This window comes from Sminthopsis crassicaudata, chromosome 4, assembly GCF_048593235.1.
Source record: "Sminthopsis crassicaudata isolate SCR6 chromosome 4, ASM4859323v1, whole genome shotgun sequence".
NCBI lineage: Eukaryota > Metazoa > Chordata > Mammalia > Dasyuromorphia > Dasyuridae > Sminthopsis > Sminthopsis crassicaudata.
In genome coordinates, this window is record NC_133620.1 from 194086906 (window position 1) to 194113451 (window position 26546).

The 26546-nt window shown below is 36.6% G+C and overlaps 1 protein-coding gene across 1 annotated transcript; it reads left to right on the forward strand.

Annotated features, from left to right (window-relative positions):
• DDO (D-aspartate oxidase) lies at positions 1 to 25924 on the forward strand. Its single transcript, XM_074310108.1, has 5 exons — positions 1 to 110; positions 2632 to 2808; positions 3897 to 4005; positions 15933 to 16109; positions 25004 to 25924. The coding sequence occupies exons 2-5, from the start codon at positions 2637 to 2639 to the stop codon at positions 25569 to 25571; spliced, it is 1026 nt and encodes a 341-aa protein (XP_074166209.1). The 5' UTR covers positions 1 to 110; positions 2632 to 2636; the 3' UTR covers positions 25572 to 25924.
• Positions 25925 to 26546: the final 622 nt, after the last annotated feature.

A 26546-nucleotide genomic window follows, 5' to 3' on the forward strand; every position in this document is an offset into this window, starting at 1 on the left:
TGGCTCTAGCTCGCTCTGCTCTTTCCCCAGTTCCTCAGGGAAAACGAGTGTTTTGGTTGCTAGTTGTTCGGTGGGTTCCCAGGCTGACGTCTCAGACCTGTGCAGTCCAGGTACTTTTCTCCTTCACTTTACTAACCAGGTGAAATTGTTTAAATGTGAAGTTTCTGCCGAGTCCTGAGTGCCTCAAAAATGGCCTGGAAACTGGTGAGCTAGGAATCTTGACTGAGTGCTGCTAAAGTCGTGACTGCAGCTCCTTTTTTCTCCTCCCCCTTCCCTTTTAACCTTTTGCTTTTAAGTGATCTTATAACATATACCACCAGCATTCTCCTGCTTCTTAAGGCAGGATCCAAGAGGGAAAGTTCTTTCGAGATCATCTCTAGGGGTTCTTAATCTGTTGTCTATGAATTTATATCTTTAAAATATTTTGATAACTATTGTAATATATTTGTTCCCTCCCCCTCAATCCTATACGTTTTTATTTTTTGCATTTAAAAACATTATTTTGAGGAGGGCTTAACAATGCTAGTTTGCCAGAGGGATCCATGATCTCCAAAAGATTAAAAATTCCAGATCCAGTACAATCTCTTGGTTTTACATATGCAGAAATCAAGACTTAGATAGTCTAATTAGGGCCTAAATGAATTGATTAAGAAGGAAGAGCTAGAATTTGAATTTGGATGCTTGGACTCCTCAAAATGGCTCTCTCCTTGACACAGTGCTGTGTAGAGACACTTCTCTGCCCATCATCACAAGGCCCACACACATCTTAGATATTCTATAGCCAATTTACAAGTGTTGAGACTGTAGGTCGTCAGGGCAGACCTACAACAGAAAAGTTGTGAAAAGCAAAACTTGTCTTTGTTGCTTTTCAACCTCTTGGCTAGCACCCACCCTTCATAGGACCATATCTCTAAAACTGGAAGCCATTGAATCTTAACCTTTCTTTTTGTAGAAGAGGAAGCTGACACCCAAAGAAATTGTGTTTTTTTCCCTAAGATCCCATAATAGTTAAGTGCCTGAAAATAGTGTCTTAGGTAAAATATAAACCCAAATTCTCTGACTTCTTTCCACTGGTTTAGGGCAGAGTCCTCCCTCTCCTCTTTCCCTTCCCAACTTCAACCTATGCCCTGGTCCCTTACCTCTTCTTGCCCTTATTGAAGTTTACTATTCTGTGCCTCTATTGCTTTTGGTTAGTTGTTCCATCCATCCCCAAACAGTCTTCAGATGAAATCTTCTTCAAAGGGTTAAATGCAAATGCTCTTGGAAGAGTAAGATATAATCAAAGCACTTTTGCCCCTCTTGATAAAACCTTAACCCTACGGAATAAACTCTGAAAGTGAAATTTCAAATAACAGCAATAATAGCTTATAATTAGGTAGCTTTAACATTTACAAAGTGCTTTCCTTAAAATGGCCAGTGAGCTAGCATTATTTTCAGGGGTTCTCAAACTATGGCCCTCGGGCCAGATGCAGCCCGATGAGGACCTTTATGTGGCCTGCCGGGTTATGGCAAATGGGCTGAGGGGGGGAGACAGAGTGTGAGTTTTTGTTTTTACTCTAGTCCAGCCCTCCAACAGTCTGAGGGACAGTGAATTGGCCCCCTATTTAAAAAGTTTGAGGACCACTGTTTTACATTCTATAATGAGAAGCAAAGTTGTCATTCAATCATGTCCAACTTTTCGTAACTCAGTTTGGATTTTCCTGGCAAGGATATTGGAGTGCTTTGTCATTTTTGTCTTTAGTTTATTTTACAGATGAAGAAGCTGAGGCAAACAAGGTTCAATGATTTGCCCAGGATTACCCAGCTAGTCAGTGTCTGAGGCTGAGTTTGAACTCGGGTTTTCCTGACTCCAGATCCTGTGCTCTATCTACTGCAGCACCTAGCTGCCCTATAGTAATTGGCCCTGTAGCAATTGACCTCATACCACACAGATGGGAAGTGGCTAACCCAGTATTCAAAGTACTTTGTTTTCATGTTCTACTATTTTCTGTTTACTTATATATGTATATGTTGTCAACTCTTTTATAATATGAATTCTTTGAGGTCAGAGACCATTTCATTTTTGGCTTTATTTCCTTAGAAATTAGTACCCATTATCTGGCACTTTGTGTTTAATAAAATGTTTGTTGATTAACTAAATCCAATTCTCTACTTTACCACAGGGAAGAAAATTTAGGGACAGGTGCTTTTTGCTGGCTCTCTCCAATAATCAGACTATAAACTCCTGGGTTGGGGAAAACAAGAATGAGGAGCAACCAATGGTATCATCACTTCCAGATTCATTTTAATCTTGCACAAAGACTTCTGGGATGGGGATATTCTTGTGTATCCTTTCAACACAATTCTGTTAGAGTTTTTGGAGGAAAAAAACCCCAAACGATTGAGCAAAATCCTACGATTAGCATGTTATTTTACAATTTTTATCTTAAATGGAATGTGATCCAAATGGGAGTACATAAATTTGAGGCAATTCTGTAGGCACTTAATATGTGCTTGTTATGTTCTGTAGTATTATATGTATTGTGCTTAATTCAACCCTTAATGAAAGTTTTTCAGAACCATAGTTTCTACTGGAAGAATAGAAAGTGTCTCCAAACAGTATTCTAGAATCCTCTTTCCCTACCTTCACAGAGCCAATGGAAATGACCAGAGTTGCAGTTATTGGCGCAGGTGTGATTGGACTCTCCACAGCTGTCTGCATTTCTGAATCCATCCCACAATGCTCCATTGATGTTATTTCAGATAAGTTTACACCTAACACAACTAGTGATGTAGCAGCTGGAATGCTTATTCCTCATGCTTATCCAGGTGAGTGAGACTGAAGTTAGCATTATTAGACCAGAATTCTGCTATTAAATATAGGTGATGTTTTCTTGGTTCTCTGCCCAACGCTGGTGTAGTGGTGATGATGATTGTGATATTGGTAATGGGAACATGTGGTACCAGAGATTAGCAGGGCTTAACAAATGGGCTATCTGAGAAGATCCTTTGGAGGAAACAAACTACTCCTCTGTGTATTCATCTTCATCCAGGACATTTTCTACCTGCCTCCTCCCATACTTAGCCTCCTCCCCCACTTCTACCTCTTAGCACATAGTAGGTGTAATCAATATTTGTTTCCCTTCTCATTTATTCTTTTTGTCTGGATTGGGAAAGGAAAAAGAAGAGCCTGATCCAAACAGAGATCTAAGATGGAAAACCTAAAGTTACAAATCCACAGAGGCAATTAATCCAAATTGTGAACAGAACCTAGGAACAAGTCCAAAGCCCAGTGAGGGGCGAATAGTTTACAAGAACAAAGTCCTCCAAAATAATAAGGTAGTAGAAAGCATGACACATTCACAATGAACAGTTTGTCTCAGAAACTGAATCAGCCAGAGCTTGTTGTACTTTCATGGCTCTCCTTGCACAATTAAAACCCTACAGTTTTAGGCTTGGACAGTTGTGCCTCTTGGAAGTGATGGGAGAAAAGACATGGTAACAAGTAGTGGTCAAAAAGCCAATTCCTGTGAATTGTGATAGGAAATCTTGCTTCTCTGAAATGGGAGATGGGAGAAGGAATCCTTTGTCCTCCCAATATACAATTTTCACCTCTTTCCCTGCTGACTTTGGCATTCTTCCCATAATCTATTCTAGTATAACCCAAGCTTGTTTGGGCATGCCCAATTCACCTAATATGTAAGCTAGATGTTATATTTTAAGGGGCTTTAAATACCAAACAGAATTCTATTTTATCCTAAAAGTAACAGTGAACCATTAAAGCTTATTAAAATATGATCAAAGAAAATGTTTCTTAATTCATTTTCTGTTCCTCAGGGAGGGGCTGGTCTGAAGATTTTTTTAAAATTTATTTTCCCTATCTGTTTCCTTTTTTCCCCCTTATGTCATAATGATAGATACACCAGTTCATCTGCAGAAGCAGTGGTTTCAAGAGACCTTTGACAGATTGTTTTCCATCACTAATTCATCAGAAGCTATAGATGCTGGCATTCACCTGGTATCTGGGTAAGAGAGCAAATTTTAGTAGAGCCTTTAAAAATGTTAAACATCTGTGAACAAACAAGTTCTTCATCATTAGTTATGCTCATTGTATGCCAATGCTGTCTGAGGAGCCAGGGGAGGTAGAAATAACATTTGAAAAGTGGCTGCTTCTTTCATGAAACATAAGAGATAAAAAGATAATACTTAGCTCCTTTAGAGATAATAAATAATCGTTAAGGCTCCTTGCCACAAAAAATAATTTTGTGTTTCTTTGGGGGAATGGCTAGTTAGGAGTAACATGATGGTGTATGAAACAACAACCACTAACCCAAAATAATTTGAATAGGTGTTTGTCAGAGCCAGAATATAAAGCAGTTTATTCAATTCCTGTAGCAAAAGGATGTTGCCTTCAGTAGTATCTTAGTCTAGACAAGGGAGGAAAAGTACAGGCAACAGAGCAGAATTTTTATACCCCAAAACAACTTTACTACATCTTGGGCCTGTATGGTGTATAACTCACCCAATAAATTTCAGAGATTTCTCACGGTATAAAGAAGAAGTTTTTTGTTTCTCATGAAAAGTGGGCATCACTCTCACTATATAAGAGGTAAAAGTGAGCTCTGAGCATAAGCATCATAAGCAATATATATGTTCCCTGATCCAACATTAACTCCACCTCCCCATCTAACTAGCTCATTCTCATTGACTGAGAATGTGGTCTTACATTCTAAGTGCAAAAGCTGTTTTAAAAAACTATATTAGGAAGCATCGATCATTTAAACAATCTGGCACTGGCTGGGAAAACAGGTGCTAGATCAGTGGGAAATGGGGAAACACATAAATTCAAATTTAAACAAAGACATGTCTTTTGCTGACCCTGAGATATGTGTTCTCAACCTATGGGCTGGGTAGATAAGGGCTTGGTCAGTTTGTTCTATACATTCCCATAATTGTTCTGTCCATCCATATCCTGGGAAGAAAATGCAGAGGAAACAGGAGCCTGATCCTATAGCTTGGCTAATTTATAGTTTCTTTTTGAAGAAATATCAAGCTTTTCCCATTCAGTCCCTCCTCTTTATTTTGATGAAATTTTTTTCATAATTTCATAAGATTAATTCACACTGTTGGTCTATCTGATCCTTACCCTCTGGATCTTCTCATCCCATAGTGTTGAGGGGAATCCATCCCTGTCCTTTCAAGATCAGCATCCTTGTTTGATTGGAAGTAATGGTCACCATCTTGTTAAAACTATCCTGAATTACTGTGGTCATTAGCTGAATTAAGCAGGGCAAATAGATGGTAATAAAATAATTCCACTCAGGGCCACCAAGGCAAACCAGAGAATCTGCTTCTACTAACTCCCACTAAAACAGGACCACCAAGAAGTGCCAAAGGGAGAGTTCCAAGGCTGTACCAGGACATGTGCTAGTTTCCTAATATCCTTGGTAATTTCTTTTACCAAGGCAATAATCAGTATATTCTTCTAGAAATATAATCTTTTCTCATGGGAATATTATCTATGAAATCACTCTAATTATCTTCGTTAATACAGATTGGGAATAGGAGGACCCCAATAAGTGCTATGAGGATAACCTTTCACAGACATCTCCTTATTGATTGGAGTTTTCTTCTTGAGCTCAGACAGCAGGGCCCCTATTATTCCAACCATGTCCCCCATAATTAGAGTAGGCAACTCTTCACAAATAAAGATGGTCCATCAGACAATCACACCTAAATTTAAAATTCCAAATAATATCAGCTACAGTCCCAAGAAATTTTATCTCAAATAGCAAATCTTATTAATCAAGACCTCAGGTTAATTTAGCTTTCAAGAATTATATATCCTAAAAAAGTATTGACTATGACCTTACATTGATAACAGCAAGAGATTCGTCCTAGAAACTTCACAGCTTATCTTTCATATCTAAGTAGATGCTTTTAAGTTCAAACATTACCCAAATTATTTTGCTTTTAAAATGCTCAACATATAGAGAAATTCTAAAATGCATATTGTCTATGGGAGAAATGTTCAAAGGGACAAAGGCAAAAACTATTATTCTCAGAGTTCCTTTAAATAATGGGTATAACTTTAAAATGACCCAATACAATCAATCAAAACAAAATTTGATAAACTTCACATACATAAGAGATTTCACTTAACATCTTTGACCCCTTTTTATAGTAAAAATTCATTCTGGTATGAAGTAAACATTAAAAAGTCATTTTAATATAACAGATTTTTAGGTTATCAATAAATCCATTCCTTGTTTGGAGACTATAAAACCTAAACAAACTTTTCCCAGGGCTGCCAAAATGATGATTGCTCTGGTGCAAAATCAATTTTTACAGATTGTAAATTGCCTTCAACAGTCCATTCTTGAAGTTCCTCCACAGATCCTTTAGCCTTGGTATAAAATCTGATGAGAGAAAGGAAAGGAAGGAACCCCGTTTATCGGTGCAAAGATCCCATGAGGTGCAGTGTCCCCTATAAATGAATTTATAGGCCAAAAAACCTAGATTGATAAAAAAAGGTTTATTGTAGAAATTTGGAAGTAAAGTTCAGCTAGAAAGACGCCAGGACCAAAGGTGGCCACTGGACGGGCAGGAACCCTTACATGGCCAAAAGGATACCATGTGTTGGGGGGAAGAGTCCTGCAAAGAGAGAGCTCCAGTTTGGCCCTTTTATAACTAAAAGGAGATTGTGGGCGGTACCCCAAGTTCTTGGCGGGCTTTTCAGTTAGCTCAGATCAAGTGGGGGCTGGAGAAGCTGAGCAGATAGTGGGGGCTGGGCCCGGATATTCAAAAGGGTGCTTTTTGACCAGGATTTGTGAATCAAGATCAGCCATGGAGGTTGGGCAATCAGAAAGGAATCTTAAAGGGACCATCAAATCCACCTCTCATTAGCCTCTGGATTATGGTCTTGGTCATCAGTAACATCTGATAAAATCCTTTTCATTCCAAGCCTTCTAAGATTTAAAAGGCACCTGGAATTACAAACTCCAAAGATGTTATCTGGATCAGCAATCCTTGTTTCCTAAGGGCTGAAAAGGGATTGAGGACACAGCCAATATATGTTCCACTAACCCTTCTTTATGCAGCAAAGCTCAGAGGAAAGCTTTCACTTATCCTCTATATCTCAGTTTCCCCACTGGTATTGTTTCATTAAAACCTAAACTAAATGTTCTGGATCCAGACTTCCTCCCTTTGGAAGGACACCTCCTCAACAGCTTCCCATCTAACAATAGACATATTACACACTCTTCAGACACAGCTTTAAGCTTAATATTCTAAATAGTTTTGGACTGGAATTTCACAAAATTTATACCTCATATCCAGCTGGGCTGACAAAATGTTAAAGTACAGACCAATATGCAATTTAGCAAGCACCATAGTAGCTTAAATATATTTCATCTGATTAGGAGATGCAAACATGTAGTGTCCAGAGAACCAAAATTTTTAACTTAAAATCAAATCAAATAGATTTAAATTTCTAGTAATAATACTTCAATGCCAATGCACACATTTCTAAAATCTCATGCCAGAATAAACAAATTCACAATTTTAGCAGGAATGAGTTAATATAATTATCCCACGTAATTTCAGAATCAGAATTCCAATTTAAATACACACAGCCCTAAAACTTAAGTGGCAGAAAACTGCCCTTTCAAGTCTAACCACAGGGCTTTAAGAAATTGGTAGACTCTAGGACCTTGGGGGAAGAGGGTTGGAGAAATCTCCTTTTAGGTATAAAAGGGCCAAACTGGAGCTCTCTCTTTGCAGGAGCCCTTCCCCCCAACACATGGTATCCTTTTGGCCATGTAAGGGTTCCTGCCTGCCCAGCAGCCACCTTTGGCCCTGGCGTCTTTCTAACTGAACTTTACTTCCAAATTTCTCAAATTTCTACAATAAACCTTTTTTTTTTTTTTTTTTTAATCAATCTAGGTTTTTGGGCCTGTAAGCCAGATGTCTGGCTACAGGTTTGTGACTGTCTCACCCTTTATGCTAGCAATGGTAGGGAGGGAGCCCATTTGAAAGATTTTGGGGCACCAATGCAAATCCCAAAAGAATTCAGGTCAGCTACCTCCCTAGCCAAAATTTCCACAAACTTGAAAAGCTTGGAAAATCCCAAAGAGGGCAGATTTTTTTTTTTTAATTGTTTTTGTTTTTCTTTCCTGCCAGTTTCCCTCAGAAGATTTTTAATCATGTAAATTAGGCCTACTTAAAAACACAATAGACCAAGTTAATTTAGCTGATAGTACCAAGCACCTTAAAACTTATTCTCAAAAACATCAGAATCTGCTAAAATATTTTTTAATAGTTCTCTAATTTTAACTGTTTCTGCAGACTCAAATTGGCCAGTTCTGAGGATCCAGAATATATAGCCAAATTTTCTTAAAAGACATCACACATTTTTTGAGCCCTCAATGGCTTTCTTAATACAATACAATTAAAATCTCCCCAGTCAAGGCCTTATTCCCCATTCTCCTCCTATAAGGTAATTGCCAATATCCTTCAGGGGCTTTTTTATTGCTCCAATATCTTCCAATCTTTTTTCTTCCTTTTCAGAATATATTGGGGCTGTCTCTATGTTACAGGAAGTGGGCATGAGGACAAACATTCATTTTCCACTTCTCCCTCTACAAAGCCACTTCCTTTAAACATTTTCCTCATTAATTAAACAGTTCCCCAGTACCTCAGAGGTTATAAGCTTCTGATGCTCTCTAACTTGTCACTATATTGCTTATGTTCCCAAGGTATTGCATCAATCCATAAGCTTCATTTGATTTCTTAAAGAACAAAATAGAGATATTGAAAGGGGACATACAAAGTTTTAATAGTCCATCCTTCACAAGTCCCTTTATTACCGATTACAATCTTATTTTTTCCTCCAATGATATAGGCTATTGTTTAACACATACACACCAAATCCTCTAGATTTTTCAGATTGGTTTTAAATGGGGAATTTTTTAACTTTTCCTATGTCTGCCATTCACATTCTACCAAAAGAGGGTACATTTTTCAATACTACCTGATCTTTCAACATTTTTAATTCTAATACTAATTGTATAATTGCCTCTGCCTGACAAATTATTCCTCACCTCTGGGATTTACATCTATCTTTTAATTTTTCTCATATACAAGAATGACTTCTACACAGATACACAGAAATCTTTTCCTTTACTCCCATCCATTGATAATTCTAACTGGATTCTCCATTCAAACTGCAAATTGCAAATCAATCTTTCTTGTTCCTTATTTTTAAAACCATTTTTTTAAAAAAAAACTTTGAGATTAACAATGTAGGTAATATCTAAATAACTTAGGACCAAATTTCATAAAATTTATACATATTTCACCAGAACTCCCTAAATTTTAAAGCATAGCTCATAACTTTTATAAATTACCCAATATACAATTTAGAAAGCAATGTATTTCATCTAATTAGGAGGTACAAACATGTGACCTTTTTAGGTAAGTTACCAGAGAATTTTGTTCTAATAACCATAATCAAATCAAATATAGATTTAAACTTCTATTAACAATACTACAATATTAATGCACACATACTTCTAAAATCTTATTCCCAAATGCATCAATTTAAAGTAATTCTATCATATAACATTTAAATTTAAACACATAGTAATTTAGGTCACATTTTTGGGAGAAAACTCTTCTTCCTTCTCAAAAACTCCATTGTCCTAGACTACTTGAAATCTCTGAAAACTATTTGAAACCTGAGATAGACACAGGCCCCTAGGAATAAAATGTCAATGGCTCCTATCTTCCCTCTCCCCTAAATTTTGTACGCTTCCCTATGAACAGCTGTATTAGGAAGGGGAAGGATTTTAAGGTATAAAATAGATTTCCCTAGATTTTTCCCAAGCCGTGTGGAGCTAGACCACAACATTTTACAGAATCCAAAGTCCCCTGAGAAGTTGAGACTCTGGGTTTTGGGGAATACAAGGACTCATCTAGAGAGAAACTGAAGCTGACTTCCAGAGCATGGGATTTTGAGGGAGCCTACTATTCTTCGGAGAGGCTAGACTGGACATAAATCCATATGTCCATGTGTGTGACAGAATGGTGAGTGGTGGTCAACCTGGAGAGATCTCTAGGAGCAAAACAAAACTTTATTGTATGTTCTTGGCAGAGGCAGGCATCCCTCTTGTTGAGCAAGCAATCGAAAAGAGGAGCATCTTTTGGGACAGGTTTTACACTTTAAATAATCCCTAACACAAACACCCCTCCCACCACTGACCATCATCCTCATTGGCTGAGGGTCTTACATTCTAAACATGGGAACTACCCAAGAAATTGAATTGAATTATTGGCCAATAAGTACAGAGTTGTCCATATTTGATTGAAGTAGAGAGAAAGTGATGTCATGGGAGGATAGCAGGAAGGACCTTCAGGCCTACTCCAACTCTGAAGTAGATGAAGCCTTACTTGATTTTCACAACTGTCTTGAGACATGCAACAGCCCTTGCTCATTCCCAGTCCCCTCTAGGGAGAGAAGCTTGAAAGTTTAAGAAAAATTCAGGTTACTTTGCATCAAGATGAAAAAAAAAACAAAACACTTTTAAATCCCAAAATGGCCATTTCTTTTACTTTGTAATTCAGCTGATTGAAAAAAACATAGAAGACAAAGCACAGATTCACATTTACACACAATCACAAATGGTTTTTAAATTCCTTAAAAGCTACATAGGAGCTTTCTTCCAGATTGAAAGACTCCTTAGCACTTAAGTATGAATTTAACTTTTAACATACCCAATCCTCAGAGGACTTGGGCCAAATAGAACTTCTTCCTCATAAGGAGCAACAGTATTTTATAATTTTCTTCTTATTTTTCCACTTGTTTCACATTCCACTACTGAATTTGATAAAGGCCAATTACAGTCAGGCCATCCCCTTCCCTTAGGGGCTTACTAGATGCTGCCCCTTTCGCTATATCACTATGATTGAAGAAGGGACCCCAAAACTTGAAAATTTCCTTGAAGGAGAAAATCTCCTTCAACTCTGCCTCAGAGAGGGACCCCGCCCAGGGAAACAAGACAAACAGTTTCATTCTATTATCTAGGTGGGGTTGGGTCAGTCCTGAGCAAAAGAATTTTAACCCTATTGAGTTAAAGAAACTCATTCAATTTTATTCAAATTCCAGCTCAAGCTGAAACCCAGCTTGTAGATGAGCCACCTTGGGAGTCCACCCACTATCCCCTACTGGGTCTGACCTGCTTGGCTGTCCCAGCCCCTACCAAGATATCCCTTTAATGAAGGTTTTTGCAGATGGACCTTGGTAGCTCCCTTTGCTGCCAGGACCTTCTGTTCACTTAGAACTGCATTCTCTGTTCAAAACTGCATTTTCCATAGATCTGCCATTATAGAAGTCAGTCTCTTGGTAAACTGATTTCTAACAATAAACTTGAATTTTGCAATTAATAATTTGGGAATGAGTGAATTCTTTCACTCCTAAAACCTGCAGCTGATTTAAAGGGGATTCTTAACAACTCTCTTACAGCCACTAATCTAGACCACTCAAACAACATCATGATAATCCCAGGGTCCTCATTCAGCTCAGTTTACTAGGTGTTGCCTCTTTCCTTGGGTCCCATTTCAGCTTTTACTTACAAGTTATATGCATGTGTGACTGTTCTTCTGCCTGGCCTTTTCCTTTCTTAGTCTGTTGGAGCTTCTTCTGGCTTCTGTTCTGGCCAGTCCATTTCTTTGGGCTTCTACTTTTTCACCCCAGGATCTTCCCTGTCAGATTCAAAGACTATCCAGGGCTGCTAATTTCATGGCCTAGAGTTAGAACCAAGGAGTGGTCTCTGCAATTTGGTTTTCACTGACCAACAGATTATTGTTGTCTCAGGTGTTTGGTCCAGAAGCTATCTGACAGTCAGCAAAGAACAGAGAAGTAGTCTATCCAAAATCAGATAGATTGTTATTCTTAGATTGAATGTGCAAATTCCCTGAGGCAGATTCCAAAACCAGAAGAGTTAGAGATTTATTGTTAAAACAGAAGGCCCCTAAGGTCAGGGGACCTGAAAATCATTGCTGTCTCTCCTAGAAACTATATTATATCAAGGGAAGAGCCAAACATGGTTTTCTATGTATTATAATGCTGGAGAAACTGAGGCCAGACAGAGATTAGGTTTGTAATATTTTAATAGTGGAGAATTTGGACTAGCAGCTGAACAGGACCCATATCCAACCCTCAGCTAGCTGAATGGGACTTTTGTTTCAAAGTATCTAGCACCCAGCAAGTAATTCCAGAGACTTTTATAGGGCTCCAGCTACCAGGGGGAAAAATGCAAGGCGGGGTAGAGCACTGGGTGAGTGGAAATTCCAGGAAAGGACCATAACTTCTTAATTCTGACAGGTTGGGAGGTCAAGCAGGAGACAGGAGTCTGAGGCAGGAGATAACCAGGTATTTGAGATAAGTCATCTGGAGTTTTATGACTCTTTGGAATGCGAGAGTGGCCAGAGCTTTGAGGTCCCAATTCTCTTAGTCCTAATGGGGTAAGGAAGGGGGAGTGGCCACCAGAGAAACTGAGCCAGAACAATTCAAGGAAACCAAGGTATTACAGTATCAATACTAATTGTTTTTATAGCATGATATTAAATATACAAATAGAAATATAATATACTTTGGCAAGACTGCATTTATCTGTCATCAGTGGGGGAAAAAGATGTATCACAAAAGTGAACCTTCCAGATAACTTTTTTTTTCCTCTTTTTTAATATGAGAATGTTTTCATTACATCTATTTAGGTGGATTTTAAAAATATTTTACTTAACTTTTTTTTTTTTAACATCACTGTCATTTCCTTAATGACTCCCCAGAGAATGCTTCTTATTACAAATAAGTAAGAAGAGCATGTCTTTGTAAAACCCAAAAGTTAGATGTTAGCATGCACTTTTTAAATATAGTATTTTATTTTTCCAAATATGTGCAAAGATAGATTTCAATACCTTTGAAAACACTGAATTCCAAATTTTTCTCCCCTCTTTCTTCCTTCTCCCTTCCCCAAGACAGCAAGCAATCCATAACAGGCTAAACATGTGCAATATTTCCATATTTGTCACTAGCATATGTTTTTGATATTTTACTGATAAATGATATCATTTATCAATAAAAATCTCTCCCCCCCAAAAAATAGGCCTCCTTTGAAATATATAGCTAGCTAGTAATTATGTAGTGATTTCAGGCTTAAAACCATTTCATAATCTGTTTTCTTCTCACAAGAACCTTGGGAGGTAGCTGCTATTATTATTCCCATTTTACAAATGAAGAAACTGAGGTAGATCTGAGGTTAAGGACTCCAAGTATCCTTGACTAGCCAAGTGTCTGAAGCTATATTTGATCTCAGGTTTTCTAACTTCATTTTGTGTCTGCCCAATTTGTTACCTAGTGTGACTAGCCTAAGAGTATTGGAAAACATCAACATATTGATTATGTCAGAAAATATATGTCTCATTTCACACTTACAGTCTGCCACCTGGTCTACTGAGAAATGGGAATCTGCTTTCTGTTTTCTAAGGACTGAACAGGTCATTGCATTTATAAGAGTTAAGAAGTCTTATAGTGTGTCCCTTTGCACATTTGTGGTGATGGGAATAGGCATCTTAAAAAAAAACAACAAAAAACTATTATATACTTTCCTTGAGAAGAGGATGCTGAATGGGGATACTGAGGACCCAAGATATATTTGAACCTGGCCTTAAACTTACATTCTGGAGGGAATACCACATATACACATATAAATGCATACACACATATATAATGTATATGCAAAGTAAAATCTAAGTCCTTTTTTTTTTTTGGTAGGGAGGGAAAAGCATTATTAGCTAAAGGGATAAAAAAAAATTTCATATAGCAAGTGATGTTGGAGCTGAACTTGGAAGAAAACTAGAAGTTTTAAGAGGATGTAAGAAAGATAGTGCCTTGGAGGTAAGGGACCAGCCTAGAGATAGAATTTTCATGCTATTCAGTTTTGCCTCTTTTTAAAAAAATGACTCTATGTCCTCATTGCCCTACCAAATCATAAACTCCTAATACCTGTTTTCAAATTCATAAAATGGGGATGATATTAATGGACTACCTACCTCACAGGTTATTATAAGCATCAAATTAGATAATATATGTGAAGTAATCTATAAACCATAAAAAGCTGTACAAATTTTAGCTATTTTTAATATTTGATTTATATAGAAATTGATGACCAAATTTTTACTAGCTGCATGAATTTGGATAAATCACTTAATCTCCTGGGAATCAGTTTCACCATTTGTAAAATAAGAGGGTTGGACTAGTTGGCTCTAGATTTATGATACTGTGGAAAGAATGCTGACCACAAAATCACAGGACCTGAACTTGAACCTATGTGCTTTTGAGTAAGTTAACAGCTAATGGCCTCAATTTGACCATATGTAAAATAGGGGAGTTGGATTAGGTGATCTTTAAAATCTCATCTATTTCTAGGTCTAGAATTGAGTTTATATATATATATATATGTATATATATATATTTATATTTTCTCTATATAGTCTAGAACAGTATTTCTTTAAGTGGGATTCAGAGAATCTGGGGGTCTCTGAAACCCTTTTAGAGATTCTACTAATTCAAAATTAATTTTTGTTCTAATATGCTATCTATAAACATAACTCACATAAACAAAAACATTTGGTCAGATCCTCAATCATTTTTAATATTATAAAGATTTAATTAATTAAAGTTTGAGGATCATTGGTCTAGAACAAGAAAAAATGGGGACAAATTATAACATAAGGGGAAATTTTACTGACATCAAAAGCTGTTAGATTCTATAATGAGTTACAAAGGGAGCGTAAACAATCATTTTCCTTGAATAGTGAAATAAAATCATTTGCATCTTGATGGGATATATTGCCTTTGCTGATCACAAGTAGGTAAGTAAAAAGATTGCTTCTTTTATTTATGGACTTTCTAAAATACCCTGAAATGCACAAAATAATTGAGGGGCAGGGCTATGATTGGGACTAGTTTGTTGGTTGTTGTTGTCCTTCCTTCTCAAAGAAGACCAAAAAGTGATTAGCATGGAATACCCAAGGCGCCAAAATTAGAGCATAAGGAGATATCCTGCAGGTACAAACAACAGAATTTAACACCTAGTTGTCAAGAATAATTAATTAAAAGAAACTAGCACTTGGGCTTGGAGTTTACTCCTCCCCAGTTCTACCCTCATTCTCCATCATACCTTCTACTATTGTCCTGAAGTCTTTGTCTTCTTTCCAAGGGACTTGGCTCTATAGGGTCTTTACCTTCACCAAAAATGACAGCTTGTATGGTTTATGGGAGCTGTCTGAAGATGTTTTGTTAAAGGGATTGTATTTATGTAAATATTAATATAGGAGACTCTTTCTGGGAAACCAGACTTTATATCTTCTTCAAAGTAAGCTCCCTAAGGGCAGGAATTACTTCATTTTTGCATGTGTACCACCAACTCCAAACCACAGAGCCTGGCATATAACCTAGTAGGTGTTTAATAAATGTTTATTGAGTGATTATAATTGACTACTTGTTAATGGCCACTTTAGAAGGTTACACATCCTGATTCTACCTCTGCATTGATCAAATCACTTTTCAGAACTATGCTTTTGCATTTACTTTCAGAGCCAGTTAACTGCAAACCACTTGAAAAATTCTCCCTTATGGCTCTCTTGTTTGCTCTCTTGACAAATATTTGTTGTGTGTTTATACAAGATACCACTGTGCTCAGTAGGGCAAGATGCCAAGATAAACAGCAAGGAGCTTATGGAATGGGAGGAAGGGAGATAACATATGTAAAGTACCCTGCCTACCTTAAAGGGCTATAGAATTGATAGCCATTATTGTTATTATTGTCAGTGATGTTGTTGAATGTATGTATTCCATGAAAACTGAAGAGCTCTCTTCCACCTCTGGCCTTTAGCTGGCAAATATATAGAAACATCCCTCCCGAAGAGAAACCCTTCTGGGCTGACATTGTACTGGGATTTCGAAAGATGACTCAATCAGAACTGAAGAAATTTCCACAGCATGTATTTGGCCAAACCTTTACTACCATGAAATGTGAAGCCTTCTCTTATCTGCAGTGGCTGGAGAAAAGGTAGGTTTCCCCAAAGGTTTTTTCTTACTTTTCTTTATGCAAAAGAACTTGTAGGGATTCCTATGATAGAATTTGGGAATTTCTTGATCACCTTCAGAGGTCATAAGATCACAAGAATAGAACTGGAAGGGACCTTAAAGGCCATCTAGTCCAATTCCCCTTATTTTATAGGTAAGAAAAAACTGAGGCCCAGGGGGTTTAAATGATTTATCCTAGGTCACACAGCAAGTATTAGAGGTTGAATTTGAACCCAAGTCTTCTAACTCCAGAGCTAATGCACTCTCTACTATTTCCTTTTTATTATTGTTGCTATTACTGTTGTTTTTGCAAAACTTATCTGTTTTTTCAGAGACCTGGACTTCACTTTGCAAGTAGGTGGTGCAGTGGGAATCAGAAATACTGGATTTCAAATCCTACCCACTCACCAACTAGCTATGTGATCTTAGACAAGTCACTTAACTTTTCCAGGCCTCAGTTTCCTTATCTGTAAAATGAGCACATTTTGCAAAAAGTGTTGTTGTGAGGATCAAATGACATAATATACATATATATGTGTGAATATACATATATATACACATAGGTAGTTTGCAAATCTTAAAGCATAATATAAATATTAGTTATATTTTATATAACATTATATACTTATATATTGTATATTATATGCTATATTATAGTTATTATTATTATATAATTTTAGGTGTTGAGGAACCTTTTTTTTCTATATCCAGGATTTCTCTTCCTTTCAATATGGGGCACCTGAGGGCTTATCATCCTTGAATAGACCCTCTTCCCCATTCAGAACTTTCTCAATCTTCTCCTGAGGAAACTTAGTTATATTCCATTCCTTTCGGACTCCTAAGACATTTTTCAGTTGACATCTGGTTATCTGAGAAACTGATTTTGCTACTACTTTAATGAAAGAGGGTTTTCTTCACACTTCTTTAAAAGGTGGCTTTCTGGAGATGAATACCCTAACCTTTTTAGCTAACTCAAAGGATTAGAAATTTCATGCTAGGTAAGAGGGAGAAATATGCTGTGACAGGTTGGTGAGGGACATGTAGGCAGAAGGGTCTTAAAGCACCTCTCAAAATATAGGCAGCTACCCACTCTGCCTGTGCAAAGAGTAGGCCCAGATGATCCAATACACAATCGTGGGTTGTTTTGCAGCCTCAGTAAGTAGCTGGTTTCCTCCTACCCTTCTTACATACAATGTTAGCTTTCAGTCTGTAGTATTCTAAGTCAAAAATGTTAACTTCACTCAACAGACTATCATACAATTGTTGCAATGTAAGCATACTCCTTAACATTAATGTCAACTTCTTGACCACCACAAATAAAAGTTTTAAAATAACTGACATTTGTATTTACTAAGGAGATAATGTCATTGTTTTAATAATTTATGCAATAACCTGAGAATCATGACCAAATAGTGTTTCCCCTTGACCTCTTCTTGTCCCATATAAAAGTTTCCTCTAACAGTGGTCCTCAAACTTTTTAAATAGGGGGGCAGTTCACTGTCCCTCAGACTGTTGGAGGGCTGGACTATAGTAAAAACAAAACCTCACACTGTCTCCGCCCCTCAGCCCATTTGCCATAACCTGCAGGCCACATAAACGTCCTCAGCTGCTGCATCTGTCCCGTGGGCCATAGTTTGAGAACCCTTGCCCTAGAATCATGGTGGGAGCTTTGGAGATCAGCTGGACCTTTCTTCTTTAAGAATATATGTCACTCTAGATACATGGGCATTCATTATCTCTTTAAAAATCTCATGGAAATGCCCATAGGATCATAGACCTAGAGTGGGAGGAGACTTCAGAGATCCTCTAGTTCAACTCTCCCATTTTCCTGGGGTGGGGGTGGGGAGGCTGAGGTCCATAAAGGTTTGGTAATTTAATCGTGGATCACACATAGTAAGTGACAGATCCAAGTGTTGAATATAAATCAGCACTGTTTATACCATAGCCTCTCTTACGAATCAACCAATATTTAACTTATTACTGTGTACCAGGAAGGGCAGTCAATTGGCACAGTAAATAGAACTTTGGAACTGGACTCAGGACCTGAATTTAAATCTGCTCTCAGATAACTACTAGCTGTGTGATCTTGGGCAAGTCACTTTATCTTGTTTACCTCAATTTCCTCCTCTATAAAATGATCTGAAGATGGAAATCTAAATCATTTTAGTATCTCTGCCAAGACAATCCTAAATATTGGCTGATAAAAAGTCAGTTATAACTGAACACCACTAGCAGAAGCAGAAACTGTCAAATGTCCCTAATATTTCCAATATTTAGAAAGAATGTAAGTTTCCACAGTGCTTGGCATTTAGTAGGTACTTAATAAGTGCTGGTTAATTGATTAATTAGTAAGCAAGCCCATTTCTTCTATGAGAGTCACTGTTACAAAAACACATACTTTTTTATTCCAAGGAAACTAATATCTCTCAGTTTACGGTGGCTCAGAGATTGGGCAAAGAATGACAGCATCAATTTAGTCTTTATAGTTCCATTTATTTCTTTCCTTCTTCATCAAGTCTCATACTTCCAAATTGTTTCCTACATATAATGAATGACCTTTAGTTTCTCCATCTGTATAATGAGGATAATAATATTAATATTTGCACAACTAGCTCCCTGGAGTTTGTGAATAAAGAACTTTATAAACCATATAGCACTTTAGTAACTTTAATAATTTTCTTATTATCATTGTATTGTACCATATCTTGGTATTATGCAATATCAGCTCTCTTGGGAAAGAAACTTGTGATTTTTATCTGGAAGATGTTACTTAACCTACACAGGCCTGTCTAGAAAAGTACTTTGCAGAAAAGAAATCTCACATATTATGATGCCAGACTTTTTAGTAAGAAGGGATATTTCTTCTTAAGACATTAATCTTAGTCTTTTTTTTTTCTTTGGATATCCAGCTTTAGAGTCATAGACCCCATTTCAGTCAATAACAGCATGTTTCCTTGTGGTAAGCATGTGAGATAATTATGGTGGCTAACATTTATATAATATGTGTGTATACACACACACACACATATAGCAAAACACTTTATATGTGTTTTGGATCTTTATAACAATCCTGAGTAGCAGGTGTAAACTGAGGACGAGGGAAGTTAGATTACTTGTTTAAAGTCACACACAGCTAGTAAGCCTCTGAATTCAGTTCCTCATGGCTCCAAGTATAGTGCTTTATCTACTGGACCACCTTGCTGCTGATTTTTGCTTAAATGCCAAGAAGTAACTGCCTAGCCCACTATTTCCTGACTTTATCTGTTGTCTTATAACAAAGGTTGAGAATACTAGTTGCTGATGAGGAAAGGAATGGAGGGGAAGGTCTTAAGTGATGAGGTGCCCAGGTGTGCATCACTACTTCCTATCACCTGTAATAGAGTTACCCACTAAGTCTTCCTGGGGAAATTAAAGGAGCTGAGAAGTCTGGGACTACAAAAAGAAAAGCAAAACAGTCTGGACCGTAGGAAGTTAACATTCTGAAAGAGAGAAAGAAAGCACAAATATAAGGAAGTTGGGACCAGGGAAGGAAGATGGGTTAGTCTGGGAAGTGAAAGGAATGATAGGGTGTCTCATAGAGGAATTGATTGATGCCCTTTCTAATGTTGATTTGGTTATAGTTCCCTGGGCAAGAGTAGTCAAGGATGATTCTGTGATTTTGAATTCAGATAATTGAAAAACCCTCACAAGAACAAGAAAGTCAAGAAGGATGTGTTTAAAGAGAAAGTTAATACCTTCCATTTGGGAGTTGTTGAATTTGAGATGCCTATATGATATTCAGGGAGAGATCTCCAGCAAGTAGAAGAAAGAGTTCAGATCAGGGCCCTAGAACATGTAAAATAATCTAAGTAAGGAGTCTGAGAAGGATCAATAAGACAGCTAGAAAGAGAAACAGGAGAGAACACTTAATCCTTTCAGCTCTGTAACTCTTACCCTGAAGTTCCCATTGTCCAGATTGGGAATACTTCTTATAGTCCACTATTATCCAATTGGCTCCAAGCCATCTTTGTTCTATTTTTCTTGCTAGCTACATTGCTGAGGCTTCTGACTTCCAGTCTAGTGTCTTCTCTCTGAAACTACCTTCCACTTATACTGAATATACCACATATATACATTTTCTTGGTCATGTCCTTTTTTTGTTTCAATATTATTTTCTTTTTTCCAATTACATGTCAAGAAAATTTTTAGCATTCATTTTTACAAGACTTTGAGTTCCAATATTTTCTATGTTCCCTCCCCCTCTTCTGAAGATACAGTTGATATAGTTTATACATGTGCTCCCATTTAAAACGTATTTTGATACTGGTCATAGTTGTGAAAGAAAAAACAGAACAAAAGGAAAAACCCACAAGAAAGGATAAAGTGAACAGAATATGTTTCGATCTGCATTCAGAATCCATCATTTCTCTATCTAGTAATGGACAGCTTTTTGCTTCATAATGCTTTTGTACTTGTCTTGGTATTGCTGAGAAAGACTGAGTCATCTATAGTTCATTATCACACAATGTTGATGATGTTCTGTACAATGTTTTTCTTGTTCTGCTCATTTCACTTTGCATCAGTTTATACAAATCTTCACAGATTTTTCTGAAATCTGCCTGTTCACCATTTCTTTTTGCACAATATATCTATTATATTCATATATCACAACTTGTTTAGACATTCCCTAATTGATAGGTTTCTACTCAGTTTCCAGTATTTTGTTGGGCATATTCTTTTCTATAGAATATGAATTCCTTGAGGGCAGTTTTTGCTTTTCTTTGTATTCCCCATTCTGAGTACAGTGACTGGCACATAGTAATTAAGTAACTTAATAAATTCCTATTGACCATCTTGAGTATAGATAAAGGAAATTCCTCACCAGGAGTACCCCTGTGCCTGTAAAATCATAGATCTTATCCAAAATGAACAAAAATCCAATACCATTATGAAAGTTCTGTTTCAAACTTCAGTATGACGGGGATGTGTGTGTGTGTGTGTGTGTGCATGTGTGCACATGTGTGTAGATCAATATAAATATCGATTTAAAGATATTATTTTAAAATAACATCTTTCAAAAAGTTTGATCTTTTTAAATCACTAATTTATCCTGATGAATATGAAATCACAGCAATCGTGAGCCAATTCTAATTTTTTCTTTCTTCTGAGCCCATTTGAGAAAAAAAAATAACTTTACAAAGCTCACTTACCTTTTTAAATACCATTTCTATTTTATCTTTTGGAATGAATTATTTTTAAAGGCTACATGTAGCAAAAGCCACTATTTTATTCCTCTTAGTCAAAGCTCCCAAACTTCAAGCCACTTTTCATAGCATTAAATAATCCAGACTTTGTAATAGTCTTTCCCTCTGAAAATATCATTGCTCTAAACTTTGTTAGTTACTACTTATATTTCAATTTGGAAGAGCTTAGCACGTTCTTTATCTTATAAGGATGCAAAGCTTATAGTGTCTGCCTAATTCTTTCCTTGATTTCCTGTAATCAGATATATAATATCATGCTGGCTTTTTAATGAGATTTCACGTTGGAAGCTGATTATGGAATAAATTTGTATTAGTGCTTAAAACAAAGTTACTTTTGATGATATTTGTTGATGGCTAAAATAATAGTTACTATTTATTACTAAGTATAGTACCACATACAATCATTGCATTTTAGAACTGAGAAGAGGATTAGAAATAATCTAGACTCTATATATGAGGAAGTAGAATCCGGTAAAAGGTTTGCGAAGGTGTTCTAAGCTCAGTATTAGAATTGTACAAAGAATGATTGATATAAGCAAGAGCCATAAAGGAACAGGTTTATTTGGTCTGTAAGGATACAATGTTTAGTATAGCATAAGAATACATGTTAATAAATAAATATAATAAATTTAATACTAAAATAAATTGTTAGTGTTGCATTTCTCTTGTTTCCCTTTCTCCCAAGGAGATAGTTCTCACAGTGGTGTATGGTGTTCTAGAACCTTTAGATCCGAGGAGGTGGGAAAATGCATTAAGAGTGAAGGGATAGTTTTTCTCCCTGAAACAGGGGAAATGTTACAGACCACATCATCATTACAAAATCTTCAATTATTCATGAAACAAGGAAATCTTTATGATTTGCCTCAAGGGTCAGAGAGCTGAGAATGGTTTTATTATATTTTTATAAGTTTTATTATATTTGAAATGTAAAAGCTATTCTTAACTCATGGTCATATCAACTAGGACTGTATTTTGCTGACCTTCACTCTAGCTGCCTTTGTGGTAGAAGGCTACTCTCTATCAGTATTTCACAATCCCTAGAAGCTTGTAGCTTTATGCTCTAAGGACTAGAGATTTTCCTTTGAAATCCTGTCCACACCATTATCTAGAATGAAAGGTCATAGATCAGAGCATTAGAGATTTAAGGGATCTTAGAAGTCATCTATTCCTCCTCCTCCTCCCTTCATTTTTTAGATGAGGAAATCAAGGGGTGAATGACATTCTCAGTTTGATGTGAAATTTGAACTTTTCCAGCTTCCAGCCTGCCTCCTCACATGCTTTGTCCCTCATAATATGTATAGATCTGGCTACAAGTTACCACCCTGAGTTGGGGGAAAGGGTCTATGATCTATATGTATATGTCTGGTAGGCTTCCAGCCTTCCCATCTTGTGAAGAGACTTTTAGGAGCTGGCCAATATCTGGTAACACATGCTTCTTCCTGCTTTCTCCTTAAATAAGAGTTTAAATTTCTAGCCTGAAGGTTGGGGTTAGGGAAAACCTGAACTGTTTCAGAGTTCTATTGGTTACTCAGAACAGCCTTTACCTGGTCAGGTTCCCCCTTTATCCATTTCCTAGTGAACTGTTAATCTTAGAGTTTTCAAGAGCCCTGTAAATTTTTCTCTAGTCCTCCTTCCTTAAACAGTTTCTTTGTATCTTGGTCAAAATATTCTTTTAAATTAAATTTTAATTTTTAAAAAAATTTACAAAAATCTATTTTCTGTACCTCCTCCCATCAATTGCAGGATAACAAATATGAATAGTCAAGCAAAACAAATTCTGCATTGGTCAAGTGTAAAAAGTTTATCTCATTCTTTACTCTGAGTGCTTTCTTATTCATAGCATCATAGATATTTAGAGATCGAAAAGACTTTATTTCTTTATTCCATTTAATCCAACTCTCTCATTTTTCTAAACAAGGAAGCCATGACCTAAAAAACCGATATGATCCAAGTCAAGATCCCGTAGGTAGTAAGTGACAAGTAGGATTTGAACCATATTCGACACTCTTTCTACTTTACCATATAATAGTGGAGTAAGTGGGGGAGAGAGTTAGAGAAACAGAGGCATTTAATAGAAGTGACCTACTTTCCAAGTAGGATACCAGCCCTGACTCATTGCTGCCATTGTCATCATCTTATTATTATTATTATATTTTGAACAGATATATAATGTACACACCATCCTCATTATTATAGCATTTATATAGAACCTAGTATGTACCAAGGCACTGTGTTAAAGTGTTTTTATAAGTGTTATCTCCTTTAAGCCATGCAACAATACTGGAAGGTAGATACTATTATTATTCCCATTTTATAGTTAAGAAAACTGAAACAAATGGCTTGCCCAAGATCACACAACCAGTACATGTCTGAGGCCAAATTAAACTCAGATCTTCCCATCTTCAGGCAAAGCACTTACACTGTATTACCTAGCTGCCAACACAAACATTATAAGTAACAGATTTAACTGAGATCCTATTATATACACAAGACACTGTGAATATAATAATGCCAAAGTTGCAAAGAGGTGTAAAACACGACTCCTATCTTCCATGGCTTATGGGGGGCATCTAATTAGGGGTTTATTATCTCTCTGAGGACAGGATAAAAACATAAAAAAGAAATATCAATTAGAATAATGGGTTTGTAACTATTGAACACACATTTTAAAAGATTGGCTTGCATTTCATAAATTACCTGTTTATATGCACCTTGAGACGTGGTTACTGTTTTCATATTTAAGCTCATTCTTTCCTTTTTTCTTAAGGCCAGATATGATGGTACATTAGGCTTATGGTACAATGAGTACAAGTCTGCTCTGAAGGATTTAGGATATACATTTGAATAAACTACCATAATTTTGACACCATTTATTTGGGTCTAAAAGGACTTTAATTATAGCATATTTCTAGAAGAGCTAGGTTGTTCTAGGTCCAGTGAGACCAATTTTTTCTACCAATTAACCTGAATTCTGGAGATAATCTAAGATTTGGGAAAGTAGATTGCCTTCCATATTGATAATTTGTCCTCTCCCCCAAGTCATTGCCAGTCTAGAATTCTGCATTCAGTAAACATTTACTTTGTTCTGTACAAAGGACTTTGTCAGGCACTGCAGTAAATTTAAAGAAAAATAAAGCATGGTCACCTTAGGCTTGTGATATATTAAGTAAGTTTCTACTCTGAAGGATTTAAATCACAGTTGAGGCTTGATATTAAAAAATAGCTTCCTAAAAGTTAGTGCTATTCCAAAGTAGAATGCACTGCTTCAAGAGGTGATGAATTCCCACTCCTTAGAGGTCTTCAAGCTGAGGTTGAGCAACTCATTGTTGCATATATTATAGTAATAATTCTTTTTGTGTATCAGTTGGTCTAGAACGGCTATTGAAATCTCTCCAAACTCTCAAATTCTTGGTGCTATGATTCTGTGTAACACCTCATGGCATCTGCTCCCCTTTAGTTTGCTGCTTTGTTTGTTTATTTATAAAGGAATTAGCACATTTATAAAGAGCAGGTGCTAGGGATCCAAAGACAAAGAATAAAAAACTCCCTGGTCTCAAAGATGTTTATGTTTTTTTATTCTATGACATCTGGGAACACTGACTACTGTGCTTTAACTTTTCATCATTCTTCCTAGGTTAAGAGGAAGTGGAGGCCATATCCACATCAGGAAAATAGAAGATCTGTGGGAGCTTTATGGCTCATATGATATTGTTGTCAATTGCTCAGGCCTCGGAAGCAGAGAGTTAGTAGGTGACTTGGAGCTTTTTCCTGTGAGGGGCCAAGTACTTAAAGTTCAAGCTCCTTGGGTGAAGCATTTTATCCGAGATGGGGATGGACTAACCTATATTTATCCAGGAGCCTTCAATGTAACCTTAGGTGGAACAAGACAAAAAGATGATTGGAACTTGTCCCCTGATCCACAAAATAGTAGAGAGATTCTTAACAAGTGTAGGGCTCTTGAGCCATCTCTTCAAGGTGCTTGGGATATCAAAGAGAAGGTGGGCTTGCGGCCATCACGGCCTGGGGTGCGACTACAGAAGGAGATATTAATACAGGATGAACATCAACTACCAGTGGTTCACAACTATGGCCATGGTTCTGGTGGCTTCTCTGTGCACTGGGGCACTGCTGTCCAGGCTGTTAAGCTTATCAAGGAATTAATCACTGCTTTGAGAATCTCCACTTCCAAGGCAAAGCTGTAGATGATATGAGCCTGCTTATAGCAGTGAATTTATATTGTGTGATTGAAGCAATAGGCTTCAAGAAAGAAGATGGCATAGAGTATGAAAATTGAGATCCCAAAGATCTGAATTTGAATCTTGCCTCAGATACTTACTTACGTGGCTATGTGATGCTGGACAAGTCACTTAATCCCTTTACACTTCTGCTTCCTCATCTATAAAATAAAATTAATAATAATAATAATAATGACTTTACAAGGTTATTGTGAGGATTCAATAAAGTAAAACATATAAAGTACTTTGCAATGTTAGATATTATAATCATAACAAAAATTAACAAAAAACAATAAAATGAAAAAAACAATAACAAAAAACTGAGAGGAATTAAGGTCACAAAATGTTTTCAATACTATCATGATGGGTGTAGAAAGCAGGATACCAACTGAAGAAGAATTTTCTCTAGACAATGACATTTCCAGATATTCTTGCCTGTATGTGATGTCAGAGCATATGACAAAATATGACAGAATTTTCTTAGTGGCATCCATAGGCTACTAAAAAGTTCAGACTTCACAGTCTACATAGGAAAAATCAAGTGGATGAATACCTAATGTCTTCATCATAAGAAGCAGCCTTTTAAATTAATCAGTACATTTATTTAGGTCTGGTACTACAAAATGAACAATGAGCTAGACCCATAATTGAATGAGGGAATGGTTTAGATTGCATTTAGGAAATGGTAATGTTTTTAATTATTTCAATCACTCTGTTCTGTGCTCTTTGATCTTTTTTAGCAAGAATATTCTCTTTTTTGCACTATATCATTATAGAATATTTTAACCCCTAAAGAGTAAAATTTGCAAATGTCCCAAAAGGCAATAGAGATGCATGAAGGAAGTAGAAGTTGGCTGTGACATATTACCAACAATGATTTGCATGAAAAAAGAGATCTAAAAGATACCAATATGGAAATGCCTAAGTAAAAAAAGAAGAGTA